The sequence below is a fragment of the Neofelis nebulosa genome, chromosome 15 (assembly GCF_028018385.1).
Source record: "Neofelis nebulosa isolate mNeoNeb1 chromosome 15, mNeoNeb1.pri, whole genome shotgun sequence".
In the NCBI taxonomy this organism is placed as follows: Eukaryota; Metazoa; Chordata; class Mammalia; order Carnivora; family Felidae; genus Neofelis; species Neofelis nebulosa.
The window spans coordinates 1,637,160-1,661,184 of record NC_080796.1 but is presented as its reverse complement, the minus strand read 5'-3'; the positions used below and the strand labels follow the sequence as shown (position 1 = coordinate 1,661,184).

Genomic DNA, 24,025 nt, shown 5'->3' with positions numbered 1-24,025 from the left:
ACGTGGGAGTCAAACTCAGGAGCCCTGAGGTCATGACCTGAGCCAAAATGGAGTCGGATGCTCAACCGACTGAGCCACTCAGGTGCCCCTGTTTTTGCTTTTATAAAAAGATGGCTATTTATCACTTCTCTACACCTAGTATATTTTATAAATATGTGGGGGACATTTTGAAATGGTATTATTCATTGGTAGGTCAAAAAGCAAATTACCTCTATGGATGACCTTGTTGACTTCATTCAGTCATCTGAAACAGCTTCAGAGCATTGTGAGTTGCCTTACTCTAAGAATTTCATGTTGCTGATTGAACAACTTGGCATGGATTGTAAAGGTAGGAAGCCTTTTTACGTATATTGCTGTAGTAATATGTGCACACCTTGCCTACTACTGCACCATAGAGCACTGCTGTATTATAGAGCTGCTCATCTCAGAAATATGTTTTATATTAAAATAAAAGGAGCACTATTGTATCCTCTCAGCCAAAGAGCCATCATTTCTACTGTACCTTTCTTAGTGGGAATGGCACATCTAATGTGTTTGTTAACTCTGCTTCTCTTCTGTGCCTTCACCCAGGTCAGGTCATTATTTTTCTCCTAGATGACTGAAATAACCTCAGGACTGTTTTCCCTGCCATTCTACCTCCCAGGACCTTGGTCTACACTGCAACCATGATTAGTATATGTTTTAAAAAATGTGTCTTTCATCATGGTACCCCCTTGCTTAAAGCATAGCTATTACTTCTCATTGCTATTAGGTTAAAGGCCACAGTCCTCTGGCTTCATCTTGTATGGTTTTACATCCTTCTTTCCGTCTGTGTCTTATCCAATGTTTTAGACGTTCTTCCTCTGAAAGAGCTTTTTGTTTCCAACAGCTTTAGTTAGGTAAACTGCACATATATGAAGTGTGTCATTTGATAGTTTTGACATATGTTTACACGTATGAAACGATAACCATAATCCAGACAGTTAACATATTCATCACCCTTAAAAATCTCATGTCCCTTTATATTCCCTTATTATGAAGCTTCCAAATTGTTTTCTAAAGGAGTAGTATGGTTTTCCATTCCCTCCAGCAGTCTGTGTCAGCACCAATTCCTACATACATATTCATGGACACTTAGTATTGTCAGCTTTTTAAATCCTAGCCATTCGGATGGATATTTAGTATATATCTCACTATGGTTTCAATATACATTTCCCTAATAACGGATGATGGTGAGCATATTTTCATGTGCTTGTTTGCCATCTGTGTATCTTCTTTGAATTGTCCAAACCTTTGGTTGTTTTAAAAATTTGTTTGTTTGTGTTCTTAGTTGTTGAGTTTTCAGAATTCTTTGTATAATCTAGACACAGTTCCTTCTTATTTTGTTTTCTTTTTTTTTGTGGTTGTTGTTGTTGTTGTTGTTGTTGTTGTTGTTTCCACTGAGGCATTTTATTTGCACATATGTATTACATCCCTAGAAAAAGAATCCCAGGATTTCCCCTTCTGTGTGTTTTCATCTTGCTTCTTCATGGTCCATGACTGTAGCTGAGGTGGTCAGTATAATGAAACCAAACTGAGCAGATTATTCTGCCATTTTTCTGGATCTTTGCATTGTCCATCAATTCTGGGGCCAGTCACTCCATGCTTGCTTAACCTGCCTGTGAGTTTCACAACAATTTCCCCAACTCTGTGATCATCAATGATTTTAAATTCACCAGTGTAACCATGCTTCATCATCACAGTTAGAAAATGGACAATGTCTTTGGAGCATGGCCTAGTAAGAACCTGGAGTTTGCTTCTCTTTTCAGTATTGTTATGCTTTGGGGAGCATCTGCCACGACATTCACATGCATCATGATGGTGGCACAGAAAGATGGTGGAAAGAGCTAGATACAGTTCCTTTCTCACCTCTCTTTTCTTTGCAAGGTTTTTCTTCTCCCACTCTGTGACTTTTCCTTGTCTCAACAGTGTTTTTGAAGAGCAGTTTTTCTTTTTGGTGAAGTCCAGTTTACACATTCATTTTTTCTTGTATGATTGTTGCTTTTGGTTTTCATATCTAAGAAATATTTGCATAGCACAAGGTCACAAAGCTTTTATCTCATGCTTTCTTTTAGAAGTTTTATAGTTTTAGGTCTTACATTTAGATCTATGACCGATTTTATATTCTTTTTTATTTGAGATACAGAGTATGGACACAAGTTCATTCTTTTGCATATGGATATCTAGTTGTTCCAGCACCACTTATTGAAAAGGCTGTGTTTTCTCCACTTTATGCCATTGTTCCTTTGTCATAATCAGTTGGCCACATATGTGAGGGTTTAAGTATGTGCTCTATTCTGTCTCATTGATCTCTTTGTCCATCTTTGTACCAATATTATGCTGTTTTAATCACTGCCAGTTTATAAGGATTTTTGAAATCAGGTAGTGTTTGTCTTCCTGCTCTGTTCTTTTCAGGGTTCTTCCACTACTCTGGATCCTTTGCATTTCCACGTGAATTTTAGATTCAGTTTGTCTGTTTCTTACAACAAACAAACAAACAAACAAACAAACAAAAACCAACTCTGGTGGTCTTCTGGAATTTAAGTTTAGATTATGTTGAATCTACAGATTTATTTGGGGAGAATTGACTTCTTGACAATATTGAATCTTTTAACCCCTGAACAGAGTATATATCTCTCCCTTGATATAGGCCTTTTAAAATTTTCTCAGTAATATTTTGTAGTGTTTAATGTATAGGTCTTTCTGTCTTTTATGATATTAACTGTGATTGCTTTTTATTTTCAGTGCAGTTGTAAATAATATATCTTACATTTAATTTTTTTTAATGTTTACTCTTGAGAGAGAGACAGAGCATGAGTTGGGGAGGGGCGGAGAGAGAGGTAGACAGAATCTGAAGTTGGCTCCAGGCTCCAAGCTCTCAGTACAGAGCCCGACGTGGGGCTTGAACGCACCAACGGTGAGATCATGACCTGAGCCTGAGCCCAGTGCTTAACCAACTGAGCCACCCAGATACCCCAAAATTTTAATTTTTGATTCTTTATAGCTAATATATAGAAATATAGTTGATTTTTGTGTAATGATTCTGTATCCTCCAACCTTGATCAATTTATATGTATAGATATATTTAATATTAGAGAGAGTACATGAGCAGGGGAGAGGGGCAGAGAGAGAGAGAGAGAGAGAGAGAGAGAGAGAGTGAGAAAGAGACAGAGAGAGAGAGGGGGGGAGAGAGAGAGAGAGAGAGCGAGAGAGAGAGAATCTTAAGTAGTCTCCATGCTCAGTGCGAGCCTGACATCAGGCTCCATCCCATGACTCTGGGATCATAGACTGAGCTGAAATCAAGAGACAGACACTAAACCGACTGAGTCATGCATGTGCCATGATTAATTCATTTATTAATTCTAGTAGCATTTTTCTTAATGCTGTCAGATTTTCTACATAAGCAAAGGTCATAAAAATTGATTTTTAACTATTTTACTAGCAATGATAAATACTGTAGACTTGTAGCCAATACATTCTCTGTCACAACTAATCAGCTTTTCCATTGTACTATAAGAGCAGCCAATAGATACTGCATAAATTAATGGACATGGCTGTATTTTGATAAAATTTAATTTACCGAAACAAGTAACGTGGCCCATAGGCTGGAGTTTGCCAACTTCTATTTTGAGACCGTGTGATTGCTAATAGAGACAGTTTCACTTCATTTTCTATCTGGATGTCCTTTGTTGCTTTATCTTGTTTGATTGCATTGGCTAGAACTGCTAGTATAGTGCTGAACAAAAGAAGTCATTCAGTGAATGTCATTCCTGTCTTCTTCCTGATCTTATAGGAAATGCATTCAGTTTTTCACCATTATATATAACGTTAGCTGTAGAGTTATCAAGACTTGTTTTGTTTTGTTTTAAATCATATTGAAGTTCCCTTGTATTCCAGGATTGCCGAAAGTTTTTATCTGGAATGGATGTTGAATTTTGACAAGGAACATATTTTATCTACGGAGATAGATACGGTTTTTGAATCTTAAACCAACTCTGCGTTTCTGGGATAAACCCCATTTGGTAACAACAAATTATCCCTTAGTGTATTGTTAGATTACCCCCCACACACACACACATTGCTGTAGTTTAATTAATTAATTAATTAATGAAATATAATTTATTGTCAAGTTAGCTAACGTACAGTGTATACATCGTGCTCTTGGCTTTGGGAGTATATTCCCATGATTCATTACTTACATACCACACCCAGTGCTCATCCCAACAAGTGCCCTCCTCAGTGCCCATCACCTACTCTCCCCTTTCCCCCACCCCTCCATGAACCTTCAGTTTGTTCTCTGTATTTAAGAGTTTCTTATGGTTTGCCTCCCTCTCTGTTTGAAACTATTTTCCCCCTTCTATTCCCCCATGTTCTTCTGTTAAGTTTCTCAAAATCCACATATGAGTGAAAACATATGATATCTGTTTTTCTCTGACTGACTTATTTCACTTCACATAGTACCCTCCAGTTCCATCCATGTTGTTGCAAATGGCACGATTTCTTTCTTTCTCATTGCCAAGTAATATCCATTGTATATATAAACCACATCTTCTTTACCCATTCATCAGTTGATGGACATTTCGGTTCTTTCCATAATTTGGTGATTGTTGATAGTATAAACGTTGGGGCACATTTGCCCCTATGAATCAGCATTCCTGTATCCCTCGGATATATGCCTAGTAGTGCAATTGCAGGGTTGTAAGGTAATTCTATTTTTAATTTTTTGAGGAACCTCCACACTGTTTTCTGGAGCAGCGGCATCAACCATGCATTCCCACCGACAGTGCAAGAGAATTCCCATTTCTGCACATCCTCACCAATGTCTGTTGTTTCCTCAGTTGTTAATTTTATCTACCCTGACCGGTGTGAGGTGGTATCTCAATGTGGTTTTGATTTGTATTTCCCTGATGATGAGCGACGTTGAACATCCTTTCATGTGCCTGTTGGACATCTGGATGTCTTCTTTGGAAAAGTGTCTATTCATGTCTTCTGCCCATTTCTTCCCTGGATTATTTGTTTTTCGGTGTTGAGTTTGGCCAATTCTTTCTAGAGTATGGGTACTAATCCTTTACCTGATATGTCATGTGCAGATATCTTCTCCCATTCCGTTGGTGCCTTTTAATTTTGTGGATTGTTTCCTTTGAAGTGCAGAAGCTTTCTACCTTGATGAGGTCCCAAGAGTCCAGTTTTGCTTTTATGTCCCTTGCCTTCAGAGATGTGTTGAGAAGAAGTTGCTGTAGCCAAGGTCAAAGAGGTTGTGGCCTGTGTTCTCCTCTAGGGTTTTGATGGTTTCCTCTCTCACATTGAGGTCTTTCATCCATTTTGAGTTTATGCACGGTGTAAGAAACTGGTCCTGTTTCATTCTTCCGCATGTTGCTGTCCAGCACTCCCAGCACCATTTGCTAAAGAGCCTATCTTTTTTTTTTTTTTTTTTTTAATTTAAAGGAGGATACCTTTGTTTATTGAAGAGTCAAATATGCACTTGGAGCAACTGAATCAAAACATGAAAGTAAAGGTTAAAAATCAGACATTGGTAATATATTAAGCATTTTTTTTTAGTTTTCTTTTTTAATTTTATTTTTTCATATATGAAATTTACTGTCAAATTGGTTTCCATACAACACCCAGTGCTCATCCCAAAAGGTGCCCTCCTCAATACCCATCACCCACCCTGCCCTCCCTCCCACCCCCCATCAACCCTCAGTTTGTTCTCAGTTTTTAACAGTCTCTTATGCTTTGGCTCTCTCCCACTCTAACCTTAAAGAGCCTATCTTTTTTCCATTGGATACTCTTTTCTGCTTTGCCAAGGTTTAGTTGGCCATACATTTGTGGGTCCATTTCTGGATTCTCTATTCTATGCCATTCGCCTTTGCGTCTCTTTTTGTGCCGATAGTATACTCCCTTGATGATCGCAGCTTTGTAGTAGAGGCTAACGTCTGGGATTGTGATGCCTCCAGCTTTGGTTTTCTTTTTCAACATTACTTTGGCTATCTGGGATCTTTTGTGGTTCCATACAAATTGTAGGATTGTTTGTTCTAGCTCTGAGAAGAATGCTGGTGCAACGTTGATTGGGATTGCACTGAATGTGTAGATTGCTTTGGGTCGTTATCGACATATTTACAATATTTCTTCTTCCAGTCCATGAGCATAGAATGTTTTTCCATTTCTTTGTGTCTTCTTTAATTTCTTTGATATGTTTTCTATAGTTTTCAGGATACAAATCTCTTATAGCTTTGGTTAGGTTGATTCCTAGGTATCTTATGGTTCTTGGTGTAATTGTAAATGAGCTCAGTTTCTTGATTTCTCTTTCTGTGGCTTCATTATTGGTATATAGAAGTGCAATCAATTTCTGTGTGTTGATTTTGTATCCTGTGACTTTTCTGAATTCATGTATCAGTTGGAGCAGCTTTTTGGTGGAGTCTTTTAGGTATTCCATGTAGAGTATCATGCCATCTATGAAAAGTGAAAGTTTAACTTCTTCTTTGCCAATTTGGATGTGTTTTATTTCATTTTGTTGTATGATTGCTGAGGCTAGGCCTTCCAACAGTATGTTCAACAACACTGGTGAGAGTGGACGTCCCTTTTGTGTTCCTTATCTTCGGCGGGCAGGGTAGAGGGGAAGTTCTCTGTTTCTCCCCATTGAGGATATTCGCAGCAGGCTTCTCATATATGGCTTTTATGATGTTAAGGTATGTTCCTTGTATCCCAACTTTCTTGAGGGTTTCTTATTAACAAAGGATGCTGTATTCAGTCAAATGTTTTTCTGTATTTATTGACAGGATCATATGAATGATCGTATCCTTTCTCCTATTAAGGTGATGTATCATTTTGATTGATTTGCGAATATTGAACCAGCCCTGTAGCCCAGGAATGAATCCCACTTGATCATGGTGAAGAATTCTTTCATATACTGCCGAATTGGATTTGCTAGTATCTTGTTAAGAATTTTGGCATCCATGTTCATCAGGAATATTGGCCTGTCATTCTCCTTCTTAGTGGGGTCTCTATCTGTGTTGGGAATCAAGGCAATGCTAGCTTCATAGAAAGAGTCCGGAAGCTTTTCTTCCATTTCTTTGTTCAACAGCTGGAAAAGAATCGGTATTAACTCTGCTTTAAATGTCTGGTAGAATTCCCCTGGGAAGACTTCTGGTCCAGGACTCATATTTGTTGGGAGATTTTTGATAACTGATTGAATTTCTTTGCTGGTTATGGGTCTGTTCAAATTTTCTATTTCTTCCCATTTAAGTTTGGGTAATGTGTGGTTGTCTAGGTTTGTGTCCATTTCTTCCAGGTTGTCCAGTTTGTTGGCATATACATTTTCGTAGTATTCTCTAATAGTTGTATTTCTGTGGTGTTGATTGTGACCTCTCCTTTTTCATTCGTGATTTTATCTATTCGGATTCTCTTTTCTTTTTGAGAAAGCTGGCTAGGGGGTTATCAAGTTTATTTATTCTTTAAAAAAAACAGCTCTTAGATTCATTGATCTGTTCTACTTTTTTTTTTTTTTGCAGGTTTTTCTTTTGGATTCTATAGTGTTTATATATGCTCTAATCTTTATTATTTCTTCTAATGGCTGTAGGGTTTCTTTGCTGTTCTTCTACTTTCTTTAGGTGTGAGGTTCGATTTTGTATTTCGGGTTGTTCTTATTTCTTGAGAAAGGCCTGGATGGCGATGTGTTTTCCTTTTAGGGCTGCCTTTGCTGCATCCCGAAGGGGTTGGACTGTCATGTTTTCATTTTCATTTGCCCGTATATATATTTTTTAATTTTGCCTTTCATCGTCTGGTTGACCCATTCTTTCTCCAGTAGGATGTTCTTCAACCTCCATGCATTTAGAGGCTTCCCAAACTTTTTCTTTTGTTTGATTTCAAGTTTCATAGTGTTGTGATCTGAAAATACGCATGGTATGATCTCAGTTCTTTTATATTTATGGAGGGCTGTTTTGTGACCCACTGTGTGATCTGTTTTGGAGAAGGTTCCACGTGCACTTGAGAAGAATGTGTATTCTGCTACTGTTGGATGAAAAGTTCTGAATAGATCTGTCAAATCCATCTGGTCCAGCGTATCATTCAGGGCCTTTGTTTCTTTACCGATTTTGTGCCTAGGTGATCTGTCCATTGTTGTTAGGGAGTATTTAAGTCACCTACAATCTCCATATGATTATCAATAAGATTGCTTCGGTTTGTGATTAATCAATGTATGTATTTGGGGGCTCTCAAGTTGGGAGCACCAACATTTACAATTGTTAGCTCTTCTTGATGGATAGATCCCTAAATTATGATATAATCCCCTTCGCCATCTCTTGTTAGAGTCTTTGGTTTAAAATCTCATTTGTCTGATCTAAGTATGGCTACCCCAGCTTTCTTTTGACTTCCAGTAGCATAATACATGGTACTCTATCCCCTAACCTTCAATCTAATGGTGTCCTCCTGTGTCAAATAAGTCTCTTGTAGACAGCATATAGATGGATTTTGTTTGTTTTTTAATCCATTCAGATACCCTATGTGTTTTGATAAGGGCATCTAGTCCCTTCACATTCAGAGTGATTATTTAAAGATATGGATTTCATGACATTGTGTTGTCTGGAGTTTTCATGCTTGTGGTGATGTTTCTGGTCCTTTGTAGCCTTGACAACATTCCACTCACAGAGTCTCTGATCTCCTGCAGGGCTGGTTTAGTGGTCATGAGCTCTTGTAGTTTTTGGTTTTCTGGGAAAGCCTATCTCTCCTTCTATTCTGAATGACATCCTTGCTGGAGAAAGGATTCTTAGCTGCATATTTTCCTATTCAGCACTTGGACTTTTTTCCTACCGTCACCTCCTGGCCTGCCAAGTTTCAGCGGGCAGGTCTGCTACTACCCATAAGTGTCTACCCTTGTAGGTTAAGGCCCGTTTGTCCCTTGCTGCTTTCAGAATTCTCTTTTCTCTTTGTAACTTGCCAGTTTCACTATGATATGCTGTGGAGAAGACCTATTCTTGTTGAATCTGAAGGGAGTTGTCTGTGCCTTCTGGATTTGGATGTCTGCTTCCTTCTCCAGATTAGGGAAGTTCTCACCTATAATTTGTTCAGTAAACCATCTGCCCTTTTCTCTCTCTCTCTCTCTCTCTCTCTCTCTCTCTCTTACGCTGGAACTCTTATGATCTGGATATTATTACATTTCATTGAATCACTTAGTTTTCTAATACTCCCCTCATGGTCTAATATTTTCTTATCACCCCTTTTCTTGTCTTCGTCATTTTCCATACTTTCATCTTCTATGTCACTTATTCTCCCCTCTGTTTCCTCCATCTTTGCTGTTACTGCATCTAGTTTATTTTGCATCTTATTTACAGTATTTCTTAATTGCTGTGACTATTTCTTAGTTCCTTGATCCCTGCAGCAATAGATTCTCTGCTGTCTTCTATGCTTTTTTGTAAGCTCAGCTGTTAATCTTACAACTATTATTCTAAATTCTTGAACCATACATTGTTTATATCTGTTTTGAGCAATTCTCTAGCTCTAATTTCTTCCTGGAGTTTCTTTTGAGGAGAATTCTTCCATTTCTTCAGTGTTCGGTACTTTATGTGTTTTCCTAGTTGTCATGTGTCCTGCACCTGTGAGCACTACTATTTTTAAAAGGGGTCATATACTATCCAGGGCCTGGCCCTTCAACAGGTATCTTTGGAGTGTGTTTCATGCTCTCTGTTTTTGTGACTCTGGTTGCTTTATTTCCCTACTCATATTGGTGGGTTGGCCATTCCAGCAGGTGTGCTTAGATTTGTTCATAATGTAACCTTGGAAAAGAATTTAAACACGGGGGGTGGTGATGGAAGATGCCTTATCTCATACAAAGGGAGAAATGACAGGGGCAAAGGAAAAGAGAAGAAGACAAAAAATTGACCAGGCAGGGGAGAGAGAGAGAGAGAGAGAGAGAGAGAGAGAGAGAGAGAGAAAGGAAAATAAGAAGGAGATACAGAAGAGGTGCAGAAAGAATAGATTAAAAATCTCCCTGACCTGGCAAGTTGTCCCCATGGGCCCCTGGAGATGTTTGTGTCACTCTGTAGCCCGGATTCCTAGATTTCCACATCTTCTTGCCTCACTGCTGTGTTTGAGGGATGTGGTCATTTCAGGTCCCCCTACTTCTCTGCCCTGTTGACACACCCCCCTCTTTAATGTAGTGTTAGACTTGATTTGTGGATGGTTTCTTCAGAAATTGGACTCCCATGCTTATGACAGAATTTTCTTTCTTATAGTATCTTTGTCTAGTTTTGGTCTCAGGTAATGCTAGCCTTATAGAATGAGGTGACAAATATTTCTCCTCTCCATTCTGGGGGGAGACTTTGTGTAGAATAGATAACATTTCTTCCTAAAGTGTTGGATGAATTTACTAGTGTAGCCCCTTGGCTCTGGAATTGCTTTCTGTGGAAAGATCTTTATCTAAGACTTTAGTTTCTTTTATACATATAGAGTTAGTTAGTTTATCTGTTCTTTTTTTCCTTTATTTTATTTTATTTTATTTTTTTATTTTATTTCATTTCACTTCATTTCATTTCATTTCATTTCATTTCAGTAATCTTTACACCCAACATGGGGCTTGAACTCACAATCCAGAGATCAAGAGTCACATGTTCTCCCAACTGAGCCAGCCAGGCACCCTTCACTCTTGATTGAGCTTTGATAATTTCTGTCTTTCACGGGATTTACCCACTGCATCTGAGTTGTCAAATTAATTATATAAAGTTGATAATATTACTTTGTGATTTTTTTAGTATCTGTGAATCTCCAGTAATGTTAGTTACATTACTAATCTCTGTTATATTGTTAATACTTCCCTTGTTTCTCTTCATTTTGGGATCAGTCTTGGTAGAAATTGATCCTTTTTTTTTCACCTCCTGAAAGCATTTGGTTTCATTGATTATTCTCTATCGTTTTTCTGCTTTTTTTCATGTGATTTTTGTCTTTATTAGTTCCTTTCTTCTGTTTGGTTTGGGTTTAATTTGTTTTGGTTTTCTATTTTCAAAAGGTGGAAATGTCATAGATTTCAGACCTTTCTTTTTCCTCATCCTCTTCTTCCTCTTCTTCTTTTTCCTCTCCTTCTTCTTCCTCTCCGTCTTCCTTCTCCTCCCTCCTCCTCTTCTTCTTCTTCTTCTTCTTCTTCTTCTTCTTCTTCTTCTTCTTCTACTTTTTCTTCTCCCTTTCCCACTCTGTCTCCCTCTCCCTCTCCTCCTTCTCTCCACTTCCCCTTCCTCTTTCCTCCTCCTCCTCCTCCTCCTCTTCTTCTCCTCTTCTCCTCCTCCTCCTCCTCTTCTCCTCTTCTCCTTCTCCCTTTCACTCTCCATCTCCCTGTCCTCCTTCCCACCTCTTACTCCTTCCTCTTCCTCCTCTGTCTTCTTCCGCCTCCTCTTTCCTCCTCCTCCTCCTCCTCCACCTCTTCTTCTGCTCCTCCTCCTTCCCTCCTCGTTCTCCTTGTTGTTGTTGTTGTTGTTGTTGTTGTTGTTGTTGTTCTTCTTCTTCTTCTTCTTCTTCTTCTTCTTCTTCTTCTTCTTCTTCTTCCTTTCCCTCTCCATCTCCTTGTTCTCCTTCCCTCCTCTTCCTCCTTCCTCCTCCTCCTCTGTCTTCTTGTGCCTCCTCATTCCTCCTCCTCCTCCTCCACCACCTCTTCTTCTTCTTCTTCTTCTTCTTCTTCTTCTTCTTCTAGATAGTGTAGAAATCTATTGGCATTATTTTACCAAAATTTTTCTCAATTGTGAAAACTTATAATCAGTTCTTCAACCTATAAAGAAAAAAGAAGAAAATCTCTTTAATATAATACACCATGAAAATAGGCTATCTGCTTGCCACATTGTGTGTGTGTGTGTGTGTGTTTAATTACACTATGGCCACAATCCATTTCACACAATTTTTAAGACAGGTAAATAAATACCAAATTATTTCCTTTCAGGCCAGCCACAAAACTTTAAGGAATAGACCCTAGACATGTATGTACTTGACAGTGCAGGCTCCTGGTTGAGCCAGGCAGGTTTAGTATCATTTCCAGGGGTCAGCAATCTATGGCCCGTGGACTGAAAGTGGCTTGACTTGTTTGTGTATGGCCCTGAGGTAAGAAAAGTTTTAGATTTTTTAAAGGGTTGTAAAGAAAGCAAAAACAAAGTACTATGTGACAAAAGTACATGGTCTACAAAGCTTAAAATATTTACAGTTTGGCCTTTTACAGAAAAAGCTTGCAGACCCTTCATTTATACCAATGTTGTACAGAATTCAGATGGTGCAATTACAATTCCGAGATAATGTTCCTTTATTCTGACCCAGAATGTAGCAACATCCTACAAAGATGTTCTTCTGATGTCATGGGTTAGAATTCCTTTTCTCTTTTTTCTTCATCTTTGCATCATTAAACTTCATCCTTATCTCTCTCTCCATGAGTGTGGAGATTTTTCAATTTTTCATTTAGTAAGGCAGCAATTGCTTTTGCATCTCTGGCATCTATTTGCTCTCTCCAAATGTTTCCCTTTGCTTTTTCATAGGGATAACATTTAACAGTCGGATAGGCTCTGATGCCAGCTTTCTGGCATGTTTGAGCCTAAGCCTGACGGTCTATTTTTCCAGCTTTCACTTTTCCTTTCATCATCTTAGCCAAGAGCTTAAACTCTGGAGAAAAATTTTGGCAAGGTCCACACCAAGGAGCATAGAATTCAATCACCCGATTTTTCCCTTGTATAACTTTTTCATCGAAAGTCTGAGTCATTAGATTTGTGGATGCTTGAGGTGGGAATCCCGTACCCCAAATCTCTCTTCTAGCCATTGTAACTGTGATGCTGAAAAGCTTTATTTGGTTTTGTGGGGGGGGGAATCTTATCTCAGGGTATCTCTGAACATTTTCTTGGGCACAAAAAGAATGATACTGTTGGCAGTCTATACTGCCAAAAGTAACTGTCCAGTTAGTGTCCAGACCATTCTTTTCCATTCTGGCATTAGGACTTGACATGGATGACACCATGGGAGTAGAAGTCAACCATCCAGACTTCATCACGGTTTCTTTGTTTAGCTAGTTCATTGAAAGTGGTGGGTGTCAGGGAGGTCACTGAAGGTTCCTAGGATCCTCTATGAATTCCAAGATCTGTTGTTCAGCAGAGTGATGTCCTTCTTATTCATGAAACTCGGATTGGTTGAATACCACTGTTGTTGGATCTGCCTGAATGTTATACGTGTTACAGGGTCCCTCGTGAACCGTACCATCTAGTGTACCAAACTAAAGCTGACCACGCAGATGCTTTGATGCTTTTTATAACTCTGGCAATAAAGCTTGACATGGTGGACACCATGGCACAAACAAATCAACAAGCCACGGTTCCTGTCATCGGCAGACACATTTTGAGGTCCAAGTGTGGCAACATGAGAATTACCACTTTCTTTGGCAAAGGCTAGTATATCATATAGAATCTTCTTTCCATGATGAATTTCATATTCTTTGGTCCCTGGTCCTTTAATTTTTTTTTAACGTTTATTTATTTTTGAGACGGAGAGAGACAGAGCATGAATAGGGGAGGGTCAGAGAGAGGGAGACACAGAATCCGAAACAGGCTCCGGGCTCCGAGCTGTCAGCACAGGGGCCCGATGCCGGGCTCGAACTCACAGACCGCGAGATCGTGACCTGAGCCGAAGTCGGCGCTCAACCGACTGAGCCACCCAGGCGCCCCTGGTTCCTTGTCCTTTAAATACTGCTAGACATGGCTGAAATACAGAGAGATTACTACAGATGTCTGGCGCAGAGGGACAGTCAGCCTTGCCAACTTGAATATGATCACTTTTGAGTAGAGTTTTTAGTTCCCTCAACTCAGGATCATTTCGATTTTCATGTTTTCCGAAACTAAATGATAAGAGCTACCGATGATGAGCCAATCGATCCGTTAGTGTATTTGCCAAAATTAGCTCAAAATCTGGAAGACTATGCACGATTTCCAAATATATTTCTCGAGCATCCAATGAATTAAGGAACAAAACGCTGCTTTTCTCTCTGTTATTTAATGTGTTCCAGAGGAAAATAGGCAGTGGTACTTGTCATAATATCCAGACTTTTACAAAGTTTGTCCTGGGTGGCACAGTCCATCCATCCTACATTAACCAGACCATCCAACATGCCCGGGAGCCTGAGTCATGTCTATGAAGTTAAACAATCTCCTCCTTTGCAACAAAAAGTGATCAGCTGGCCAATACCAGCAGCAAAAGCAGTTTCTATGGAGTGAACACAATTTCCTGTCCGTAATTCCATCACTGTGTTTCTAACGCGCTGCATGGTGAAACTCACCAAACTTTCCTTTAATCTGTCCCTGTGATATTTCACTGTGGCCGTTCCAGACCTAAAAAGGAAGAGGCTGGGAGATCCGTTGACTCCTTTCATTCGGCAAAGCATTCTATCATCACCACAGTTAACAGCACCAATTTGAAGTAATCCATCTACTTCTTTAGCACAGTCTCTCCATGTGGGAGCTAATTCATGGCAGTGTGAATATCCTGGGGAGTAAAAGTTCACAAACCACAGTTCTCCAGAATGAACAGCAGCATCCAATTCTCTTCTATTCAATGTCATGCTTTCAAGATCATCATCATAAATACCAAAATCATAACAATCATAATCCCAGCTTTCATACGGGCCACCTTCTGGATCATCTGCAAGTCCCTTTTCTCCGTATTTGTCATACTTTTCCCACAGATCTTCATCTTTGAGTACTTCATATGCTCTATTTATTTTTGAAAATCACTCTGTACGTTAGGATTGTTCATTTGGTTGGTAGGTTGGTTGGTTGGTTGGTTATTTATTTATTTATTTATTTAGTGTTTATTTACTATTGGGAGAGACAGAGACGGAATGCAAGTGGGTTGGGGCAGAGAGAGTGGGAGACACAGAATCCAAAGCAGGCCCCTGGCTCCAAGCCATCAGCACAGAACCCGACGTGGGGCTCTAACACACGACCTGTGAGATCATGACCTGAGCGAGCGGAAGTTGGAGGCTCAACTGACTGAGCCACCCAGGCGCCCCGGGTTATTCGTTTTTGTTTTTTGTTTTTTGTTTTTTATCAGGATGTAACTTCAATGCCAACTTCGTGAAAGCTTGCCTTATCTCTCTACTGCTTGCAGTCCTGGATACTCCAAGTAAACTGTAAAATTCCTGATCTGTGCCCACTAAAATGGTCATATACACTATTAGGAAACAGAATGACCCTTTTCAGGTCCCGGAGGTAGTCATTTTCGTTGAAGCAGACTCCCATTCTTTCTCTGATACATGTTCTGATGAAAGTGAACATTCAGATATACAGCTGGTTCCAACTGAGAGAACATGCAGGTTTGAGAACTTGTGTTCGCGTTACCCCAAGAGCGAATCAATCATCATGAAATTTTCCCAAAATGTCAATCTGTGTAGGCTCAGTAATCTCCACTTCCTCAGATCACAAAAGATATCAAAATACTTTCAGGAATCTAACCTTGTTAACATTCTGTTTCTCCTTTCTTCCTTTAATCCTAAATGTCTAAATCTTCTCCTTACCTGCGAATGGTCTCTGGCTCATTTCTAACTCCTTGTCATGCAACCAAAACATACGTTTGTAAAGTATAGAGGTGGAGGTAACAAATATTCAGACTAAAATAAGCAACCAGAGGAAAATTGAGAACATATTGTCCAATACCACCATGGGACAAGTGGTTCTCCTAGGGGTCGTTCTCAGCATGGGTGTGGTGGACTTGATCTGCGCCACGCTTCAGAGCCAGGTAGAAACCGCCGGTAAATGCAATAGGAAGGATTTCTGGCTGCCATCAGCCCAGAATAGGATGTGGGGAGAGGGGAAGGATGGGGGCATCCCATGAAAGAGACTGCTGGCATATGAAGTCTCCGGCAGGACTAGGGTGAAAAGAGCCCGAGTAACTGAGGCTTAAGTAAGAGAAAGGGTCGCAAGAAGCTGGGAAGCGAAGTCAGAAGGCTGATGATGTAGGTAGTGAGAAAAAGGTGGGGAGCTAGAACACAAAACCCATGGCAGGGGCAGAGAGGAAGGAGGGGAGACAGGTGCACAGGCATTGGGCTCTCCCTTCCAGAAGGGCCATGCCTCTGCCACCGCCGCCACCTCCCGCTCCAGCAGAGCCTGGGGCCCGGCCCATGCCCACCTCAGTCTAATGGGGTCGCCTCCTACAGCTACTCCCCCACCTTCAAATCCCGGCAGGTAGCGGACCCTGCCCCCACCCACCCAAGTCCTGCTGTGGGCGTGTGAACAAAGCACCTGCTCTCCAGCCACTGCCAGGGTGGGGCGGGGCAGGGCAGGGTGCCTTGGGAAGCTGGGGGAGGAGCCACAAAGGCAGCAAGGAGCACCGCACTTCCCTCTTCTTTTTTAATGTATACATTCAGTGCTATAAGTCTTCATGTGAGTGCTACTAAAGCAGGACTCTACAAATTCTACTATGTTTTCATTTTCATTCAGTTAAGAATCCTCTCTAATTTTTTTTTCTTTTTTCATTACTTCTTTGACCCAGGGGATATTTTGATGTGTTCTGTAGTTCACAAATAGTTGAGTATTTTCCAGAGATATTTTTGTGCTTGATTTCTGATTTGATTGCTTAGTGGTCAGGGAACACACTATTATGAGTTCAGGCCTCTTGACTTCTTCCTTTTATTAAGATTTATTTTTGACCCAGAACATAGTCTTTTTTGGTAAGTGTTCCATAGATCCTTGAGAAGAATAGTGGCGGCCAAGTCTACTATGCCCTTGCTGATGTTGAGCCTATTGAAATATCAGACTATAATTGTGAATTTGCCTGTTTCTCTTTTCAGTTGTATCAATTTTTGTTTCATATACTTTGAAGCTATTAACAGATACATGAACATTTAAGATTGCTCTTAATTGACCCTTTTATGATTATACAATGACCTGTTGTTTATTGCTGGTAATAATTTTTTTGCTTGAAACTGTTTTGTCTGCTATTCATATAGCCACTCTAGCTCAGCCTTCTTTGGTCAAGTGTTAGTGTGGTATATCATATTTCTGTCTTTCGAACAAATTTCTGTCTTGACATTTAAAGTGCATTTTGTATAGGTGGCATATAGTTGAGTCTTCCTTTTTTATCCATTCTGCCAGTCTGCGTTTTAGTTGAGGCTTTTAGACCGTTTTCATTTACTGTGATGTTTTTTTTTCAATATATGAAATTTATTGTCAAAGTGGTTTCCATACAACACCTAGTGCTCATCCCAAAATGTGCCCTCCTCAATACCAATCACCCACCCTCCCCTCCCTCCCACCCCCCATCAACCCTCAGTTTGTTCTCAGTTTTTAAGAGTGTCTTATGCTTCGGCTCTCTCCCACTCTAACCTCTTTTTTTCTTTTTTCCTTCCCCTCCCCCATGGGTTTCTGTTAAGTTTCTCAGGATCCACATAAGACTGAAAACATATGGTGTCTGTCTTTCTCTGTATGGTTTATTTCACTTAGCATCACACTCTCCAGTTCCATCCAGGTTGCTACAAAGGGCCATTTACTGTGATTTTTGAGATAGTTGATTTGAATATGTCATCATGCTGTTTGATTTGCATTTGTCCTATCTGCTCCTTGTTCCCGTTCTCTTCTTTTTCCGCTTTCTTTTAATCAAGTAATTTTTATGATTCAGTTTTATCTATTTATTTATTTATTCATTCATGTATTCATTTATTCATTTATTTATTTAGGCTTCCTAGCTAGAACTTCTCAGTTTTGCTGCTTTAGTGGTCGGTTTAGGGTTTATAGTCTATGGTTTCAGCATCACAGTCTCCCTTCCAGTAACGTTATACCACATCGCATAGAGTTTAGGCAAATCACAAGAGTTGACTTCCATTTCTTCTTTCCTAGACATATCCTTCCTGGGTCAGTGGGATTATAGTGTTCCTGAGGTTTAGGTAGATTTGGGCCATTTTTTTTCCCTGTCCTTGTCCCCTGCCTCTTTGGGCAATTGTATATTTCCCAGTTGAAGTTTTCTCCCAAGTTTCCTATGTTAAACTTCAGTCTTTTGTTTTGTGAGGTCTAATATGTGTTTATTCCTACCCATCGTATTGTTCATGGCTAACATAATTTACATCTCTGTAAGTGCTATTTGGTTTTTAAATCAATACCTTCCATGCCTCTAGTTATCTTTTCATGCTTTGTTTGGAGATATAGTTAAGTTACTTACAAACAGTTGGATCCTTTAGTCTTGCTCTTACGAATTATTGGCTGAATCCAGAGTGGTGATCAGCCTATGGCAAATTATGAGTTTTTCTATCTTAGCTAATGTGAATAGATACTGTCCCTCGTGCTGTGGGAGCACCAGGCAGTGTTTCCTCTACTCTTTTCAGATTTTTTTTCCCTTGATGACTTCCTTCCATGTATGCACTGGTTGTTACTCTGCCGAATAGCCAAAGGGGACCCTGTGCAGATGCCCAGGGTTCTTTCTGTGTCCTGCTTTCTCCTCTCTTGGATGCTGACCTGTCGTCTCTATCTGCCTTGACTTCACCAGACTCTCAGTTTTGCCACCTTGACTCAAGGACTCTGGTGAAATCTACTTAAATAATATATGTCTCTTGTGTCGTAGCCTGAAAACTCCCTCAAGGCAGTGAGCTTGGGCATACGCGTTAGGCTAACGTGTTTTGTTTTCAGGGATCATTGTCCTTCATTGTCTGAAGTTCTGTGTCTTGAAAATCATGTTAAAATTGTATTTTGTCTGTTTTGTTTTTGCTTGCTTCAGGTAGGAAGATCAATCAGTACGTGTTACCCCATCTTGGCCAGAAGCAGATTACAGTGGAACTTCGGCACATGCTCTAGACTGTCGAGAGTGCTTGTCTTCCTCCTTTGCTTAATTGTCTCCTGCTCATCCTTCATTCCTCAGTATAGTTATCTCTTCCTCAGGGACATCTATCTTCCTTGGGCCCAATCTAGATCAAGTTATGATCACAGAACTCTGTCTTCTAATAGGAACTATCTGAATTTAGAATTACCATTTGAGTTGTCTTTCTCCTTCACTAGACTTTAAGCTAATCGAGAGCCAGGGGTCTTCTCTATTGTATCTGTAGAGCTGAGTATAACATCTTCCATGGAAGGTATATATTTATTCAATGTGTGAATGAGTGAATTGAAGATGCACAGGCCTGTATATGCAAAAAGTACTCATCTATTTTATTTCTGTTTCTTCTCTGATGCAGATTATGCTGGCTTCTTGAAAATCCGAGATATATGTGTTTCTTATGAGAAATTAAGGAAACTTAACAAAAATCACTGTAAACTTCTTATGGGAAAAATGACAGAAATGGACAAAGTGGTTAGTGCACTACAAAACGAGCTACGAGAAGCCAAAGACATGATATCACGGTTAGAACATCAAAAAGTGGAATGGGAACGTGAATTCTGCAGTTTGAGGTACAGCATCTTGGCTTTAAGGAAATATTTCAACTGTTTCCTTTTATACTACAGATGTGTAGGGGCAGTTTTCTAATTGCTGACTTACCTTATGGGATTTTCCTGGAAAGAATACTTGTTTAGTGTTGTGAGGTGTGTGATTCTTGGCAATAACACAGCAACTTCTTAACAGTGAATACTTCTAATACTTTAATGTATATTCCAAATCACAATTTTAATGGCCCTATAAAAGTCCACCATAGTCCAAGAAACATCATTATTTAAGAGATTGAATTATGCTTGTTTTTCATCTTTCAGTATTTTAATTAATGCTGTCAGGAATGTCTTTTATATAAATCTGTTTCTACATGTCTGCTTACTTACTTGGAATCAATTCTTCAATATAGTGTAATCTGGTTAAAGTGTAAACATTTTTAAAAAGGTCTTTGATCCATATTTTTAAGTTGTTCTCAGGAAAGTTTATATTACTTTCTGTACCTACTAACAGAGTATAAAATGGTCCTTTTTCTCAAGAGAGTAAAATTTGCCAAAATTGAATCCGTTTTCTTCTTAACATGCAGGGGTTAAAAAGTAAAGTGGGGGTGCCTGGGTGGCTCAGCTGGTTAAGCATCTGGCTTTGACTCAGGTGATGATCTTGTGAGTTTGAGCCTTGCTTTGGGTGGGCTCGAGCCCTGCTTTGGGTGAGCAGGAGCCCCGCTTCGGGTGAGCTCCTCTTCTCTCACTCTGTCTCTCCCTCTCTGTCTGCCCCTCGTGGGATTCTGTCTCTCTTTGTCTCTCTCTGCCCTCGTTCACTTGAGTCATCTCTCTCTCAATAAAAAATTTAAACAAAGTAAAATGGGGGCCCCTGGGTGGCTCAGTCAGTCAAGCGTCCGACTTTGGCTCAGGTCATGATCTCAGGGTTCGTGAGTTTGAGCCCCACATCGAGCTGTGTGTTGTCAGTGCAGAGCCCACTTCGGATTTTCTGCCTCCCTCTCTCTCTCTCTCTGCCCCTCCTTTGTTTGCATGGGCCCTCCCTTTCTCTCTCAAAAATGAATAAACATTAAAAAAAAGTAATCACGGAAAGTGATTACTGATAAGTTTTTTCAACATCTCTGTCATAGGTAGATAACATTAATTCAAGAGTGTATGCTGAAAGGTCATATTACTCTTTATTGTTTACTTAATCAATACGTATCCTGTGTTGTTCTAAAAGGGATGTTTAAGTGATTCGTAAAGTAGGTAATCACCCTCAACAAGGTAAGTTGCAAGTGTTGTGGAAGAAGAAACAAAAAGTATAGGCAACAGATATTAGACTCGTCAGCATAGTCTTGGATGACAGTAATCTGCACGTGTATGTTGTGTAAACAACATCCACAGATGCTCTCTTACACTGCACATCATTTTTGGAGGTACCTGTAAGGTTCCGTCAAGTGGAAATTTTATTTCCAGTGAATTGATAAACTTGCTTATAAACAGTAACTTCTCTTTTTTTTTTTTTTTTTTTTTTTTTTTTTATTTATTTTTGGGACAGAGAGAGACAGAGCATGAACAGGGGAGGGGCAGAGAGAGAGGGAGACACAGAATCGGAAACAGGCTCCAGGCTCCGAGCCATCAGCCCAGAGCCTGACGCGGGGCTCGAACTCACGGACCGCGAGATCGTGACCTGGCTGAAGTCGGACGCTTAACCGACTGCGCCACCCAGGCGCCCCAGTAACTTCTCTTTTTAATGAGAAACTGAATTATCTGTCCTATGGAGGAATAATTATACCTGTGGGAAAGGGGGTAATTTTCAACTCTAACTTTCCTGAATAATTTCAAACTTCCTTTCCTACAACATCTACCAGAGTTATTACTGACTAAAACTAACGAAGTTGCATAATGCTTTCTCCTGGCTTTTTTTCAACTGTATATATGGTTTGGAAGAGATTGAAGTGACAAATTAAAAACATGAGCCCTACAAGGAAAACAATCGGAAAACATAGAAATTTTTCATTTGGATAATAAGCCAACTTATGTGGAACCAGATCATAAAATGAACTTTTTATGTCTAACAAAGCAAATTTTAAAAGAAGCACATGTAATTGCAGATGTACCTTAAAACAAGAAGAAGAAGAAGAAAGAAGAAATGCTGATATGTTATATGAAAATATTAGGGAAAAGTTAAGAAGAAAAGAAGACGAATATAAGAAAGAAGTTGAAACAAAACAACAAGTTGAACTCGCTCTTAGAACGCTAAACATGGAATTGAAGGCCACCAAAAATCAGGTAAATCAGTTTTTGATAAAAACTGTATTTCCATCCATATTACATAGTGTAATATTATACACATATATTTTATAGTATCCCTTTGACTCAAGATATATTATTTAGGTTTAAAATAAATTAAAACATGGGATTATGTTCTTTTGAACATTTTTTTTAAAGTTCTCCACTTCAGCTTTTGACCTTTTTTTTTTTTAACGGTATGAGACCAGAATCATAATGAAATGTGTCTCCAGGTTGTAGAAGAGCGCAGTGACACTCAGTGGCAACTTTCTCCAGATCAGAAGGCCAGAGTCTTACCAGATGGAAGTCTAAACAATCATCTTTACAAGCAAAAGGAGCTAGAAATGGCTCATAAGAAAACTAGTTCTAAGGTATCTTCTTTAGTTATTTTGAAGTACATGTGTGTATGTATTTGTATACATTCTATGTTTTAGTTATTATTACTTTTACTCCGTGTGTGTTTATAAATAAATAAATATATATATATATATATATATATATATATATATATGAAACTGAACTCTGTTCATCATGGAAACTATAGAGGATTTTAAAAGCACATATATTTTGCGGAGGGGCATGGGGGATGGTGGCATTTCTGCTTCGCTGGATAAAATAATATTCTTGATTAAATGCATTTGTCTGCAACAATTAGTGACATTCATAATGTCCTCATCCAAAGGAGAGGCTTTTATTACTTTCTGTAGGAATCGATGAGCTTTCCCTAATCTCAATACTATTGCTACTAGCAACATGCGTTTTAGTTTTGAACAGTTACTTCACTGCCTTGATATATTAATAGGTTAGTTGAACACTTCTGCTAATGGACAGGAGGACAAGTGTAGCCAGTTCACTGATCATATGTTCGGTATCAAGTCTCCTACTTTTGAGAAAAGTAACAGTTTTGCTTCAAGTAGCATCCTATTTCATTACAAGGAACTTTTGATAACAATGGTATGCTGTGGTATATACTTAATGATAATTTATTGATAGGTATTTTATTCCTAATAAAATAGCTGAGTGTATTTCCCCTCTTTTATATTTATTACTGTTTTCAACATGAAGAGGAAATGCAAGTTATTACAGCAGTAAATAATCTCATGGTTTTCTAAGAGATGTATAAATTTCACCTTATTTCCTATGAGTATTTTGAAATACAAGACTTCTTTCGTACTTGTGTATTTACACTAGAGAAGTGGCAGTGGTTGGTGCAAGAACACTAGTTGTGGAGTGAGAAGACCTGGGGAGAGTCCTGCAGCTCACCGTTTTAATCTCTCCATTCTAGAATTGTGATAACCAAATGAGTTCATTGATGTATGTAGAAGTGTTTCTATTATAGTACAGTGCCTAGATTTTTCAGTTATCAATAGATATAATTCTTATAACTGACTATAGAAATGGTAGCAAAGTAGATATCTATGAAATATTCTCAGGAAAGAAGACTTTTAGGAAATTTAATCTGTCCGAGTATATGCAGAGCTAAGGATTGTACTGTGGGGTCGCTGTGTTCGATACCTACTGTAAACTCAATTTTTAAGTATAGTCAGATTTATTAATCTTTTATTTTAGGCCTTCTGGTTTGTTGTAAATCAGAGAAAGGCTTTTCCAATTCTGAGATTCTGAACACTTTTCTCACAAAGACTTTTTAACTTTCATGCCTTCATTATCTTCAGTTAAAGTTCTGAACTTTTGGGAACTTATGCTTGTCTAAAATTTGAGATTTGGAGCCAACTTTATTTTTTTCCAGTTGGATATTCACTTACTGTAACCTTCCTTCCTTCCTTCCTTCTTTTCTTTTCTTTCTTTCTTTGTTTCTTCTTTCTTTCTTTCTTTCTTTCTTTTCATGTTTCTTTATTCATTAGAGAGAGAGAGAGAGAGAGAATGCAAGAAGGGGAGGGGCAGGGAGAGAGAGAGCGAGAATCCTGAGCAGGCTCCTGACTGTCAGCACAGAGCCTGATGCGGGGCTTGAACCCACAGAATGTGAGATCATTCCCTGAGCCAAAATCAAGAGTCAGACACTCAACCAACTGAACCACACTGGCACCCCCTGCAACCTTTTCATTGTTTAAACACAGATTATACTTTAATTTCAAAGAAAATCATGATACTGCCATTTTATTGAGTGCTATCTGAAAATGTGCTTGGTTTTACTTAGCTTTCTGATAATCAGGAGAAAACACAAGATCGGTTACATAAAAACCACATGTTGCAGGATGAAATTGTCGTGCTAAGACTGGAAAGAGACACCATAAAAAAATCAGAACTAGGCAGGGAGATAATACCTTTTGTGTCTTTAACTGAATTCAGTGAACAGGAATGTGTATGTGTTACAAAAAGACGGTGAGTTGATGTGTGTGTTGATATTTCTCAAAGTACGTATGTGAGAGTTG

The 24,025-nt window shown here is 39.1% G+C and overlaps 1 protein-coding gene and 1 pseudogene across 1 annotated transcript; one reads left to right on the top strand and one right to left on the bottom strand.

Moving 5' to 3' along the window:
• The first annotated feature begins 213 nt into the window (after window positions 1-213).
• LOC131496446 (ankyrin repeat domain-containing protein 26-like) lies at window positions 214-23,979 on the top strand. Its single transcript, XM_058701996.1, has 5 exons — window positions 214-328; window positions 19,178-19,391; window positions 21,458-21,635; window positions 21,869-22,006; window positions 23,791-23,979. The coding sequence occupies exons 1-5, from the start codon at window positions 214-216 to the stop codon at window positions 23,977-23,979; spliced, it is 834 nt and encodes a 277-aa protein (XP_058557979.1).
• Window positions 12,386-15,260, bottom strand: LOC131495876 (dnaJ homolog subfamily C member 10-like; annotated as a pseudogene).
• Window positions 23,980-24,025: the final 46 nt, after the last annotated feature.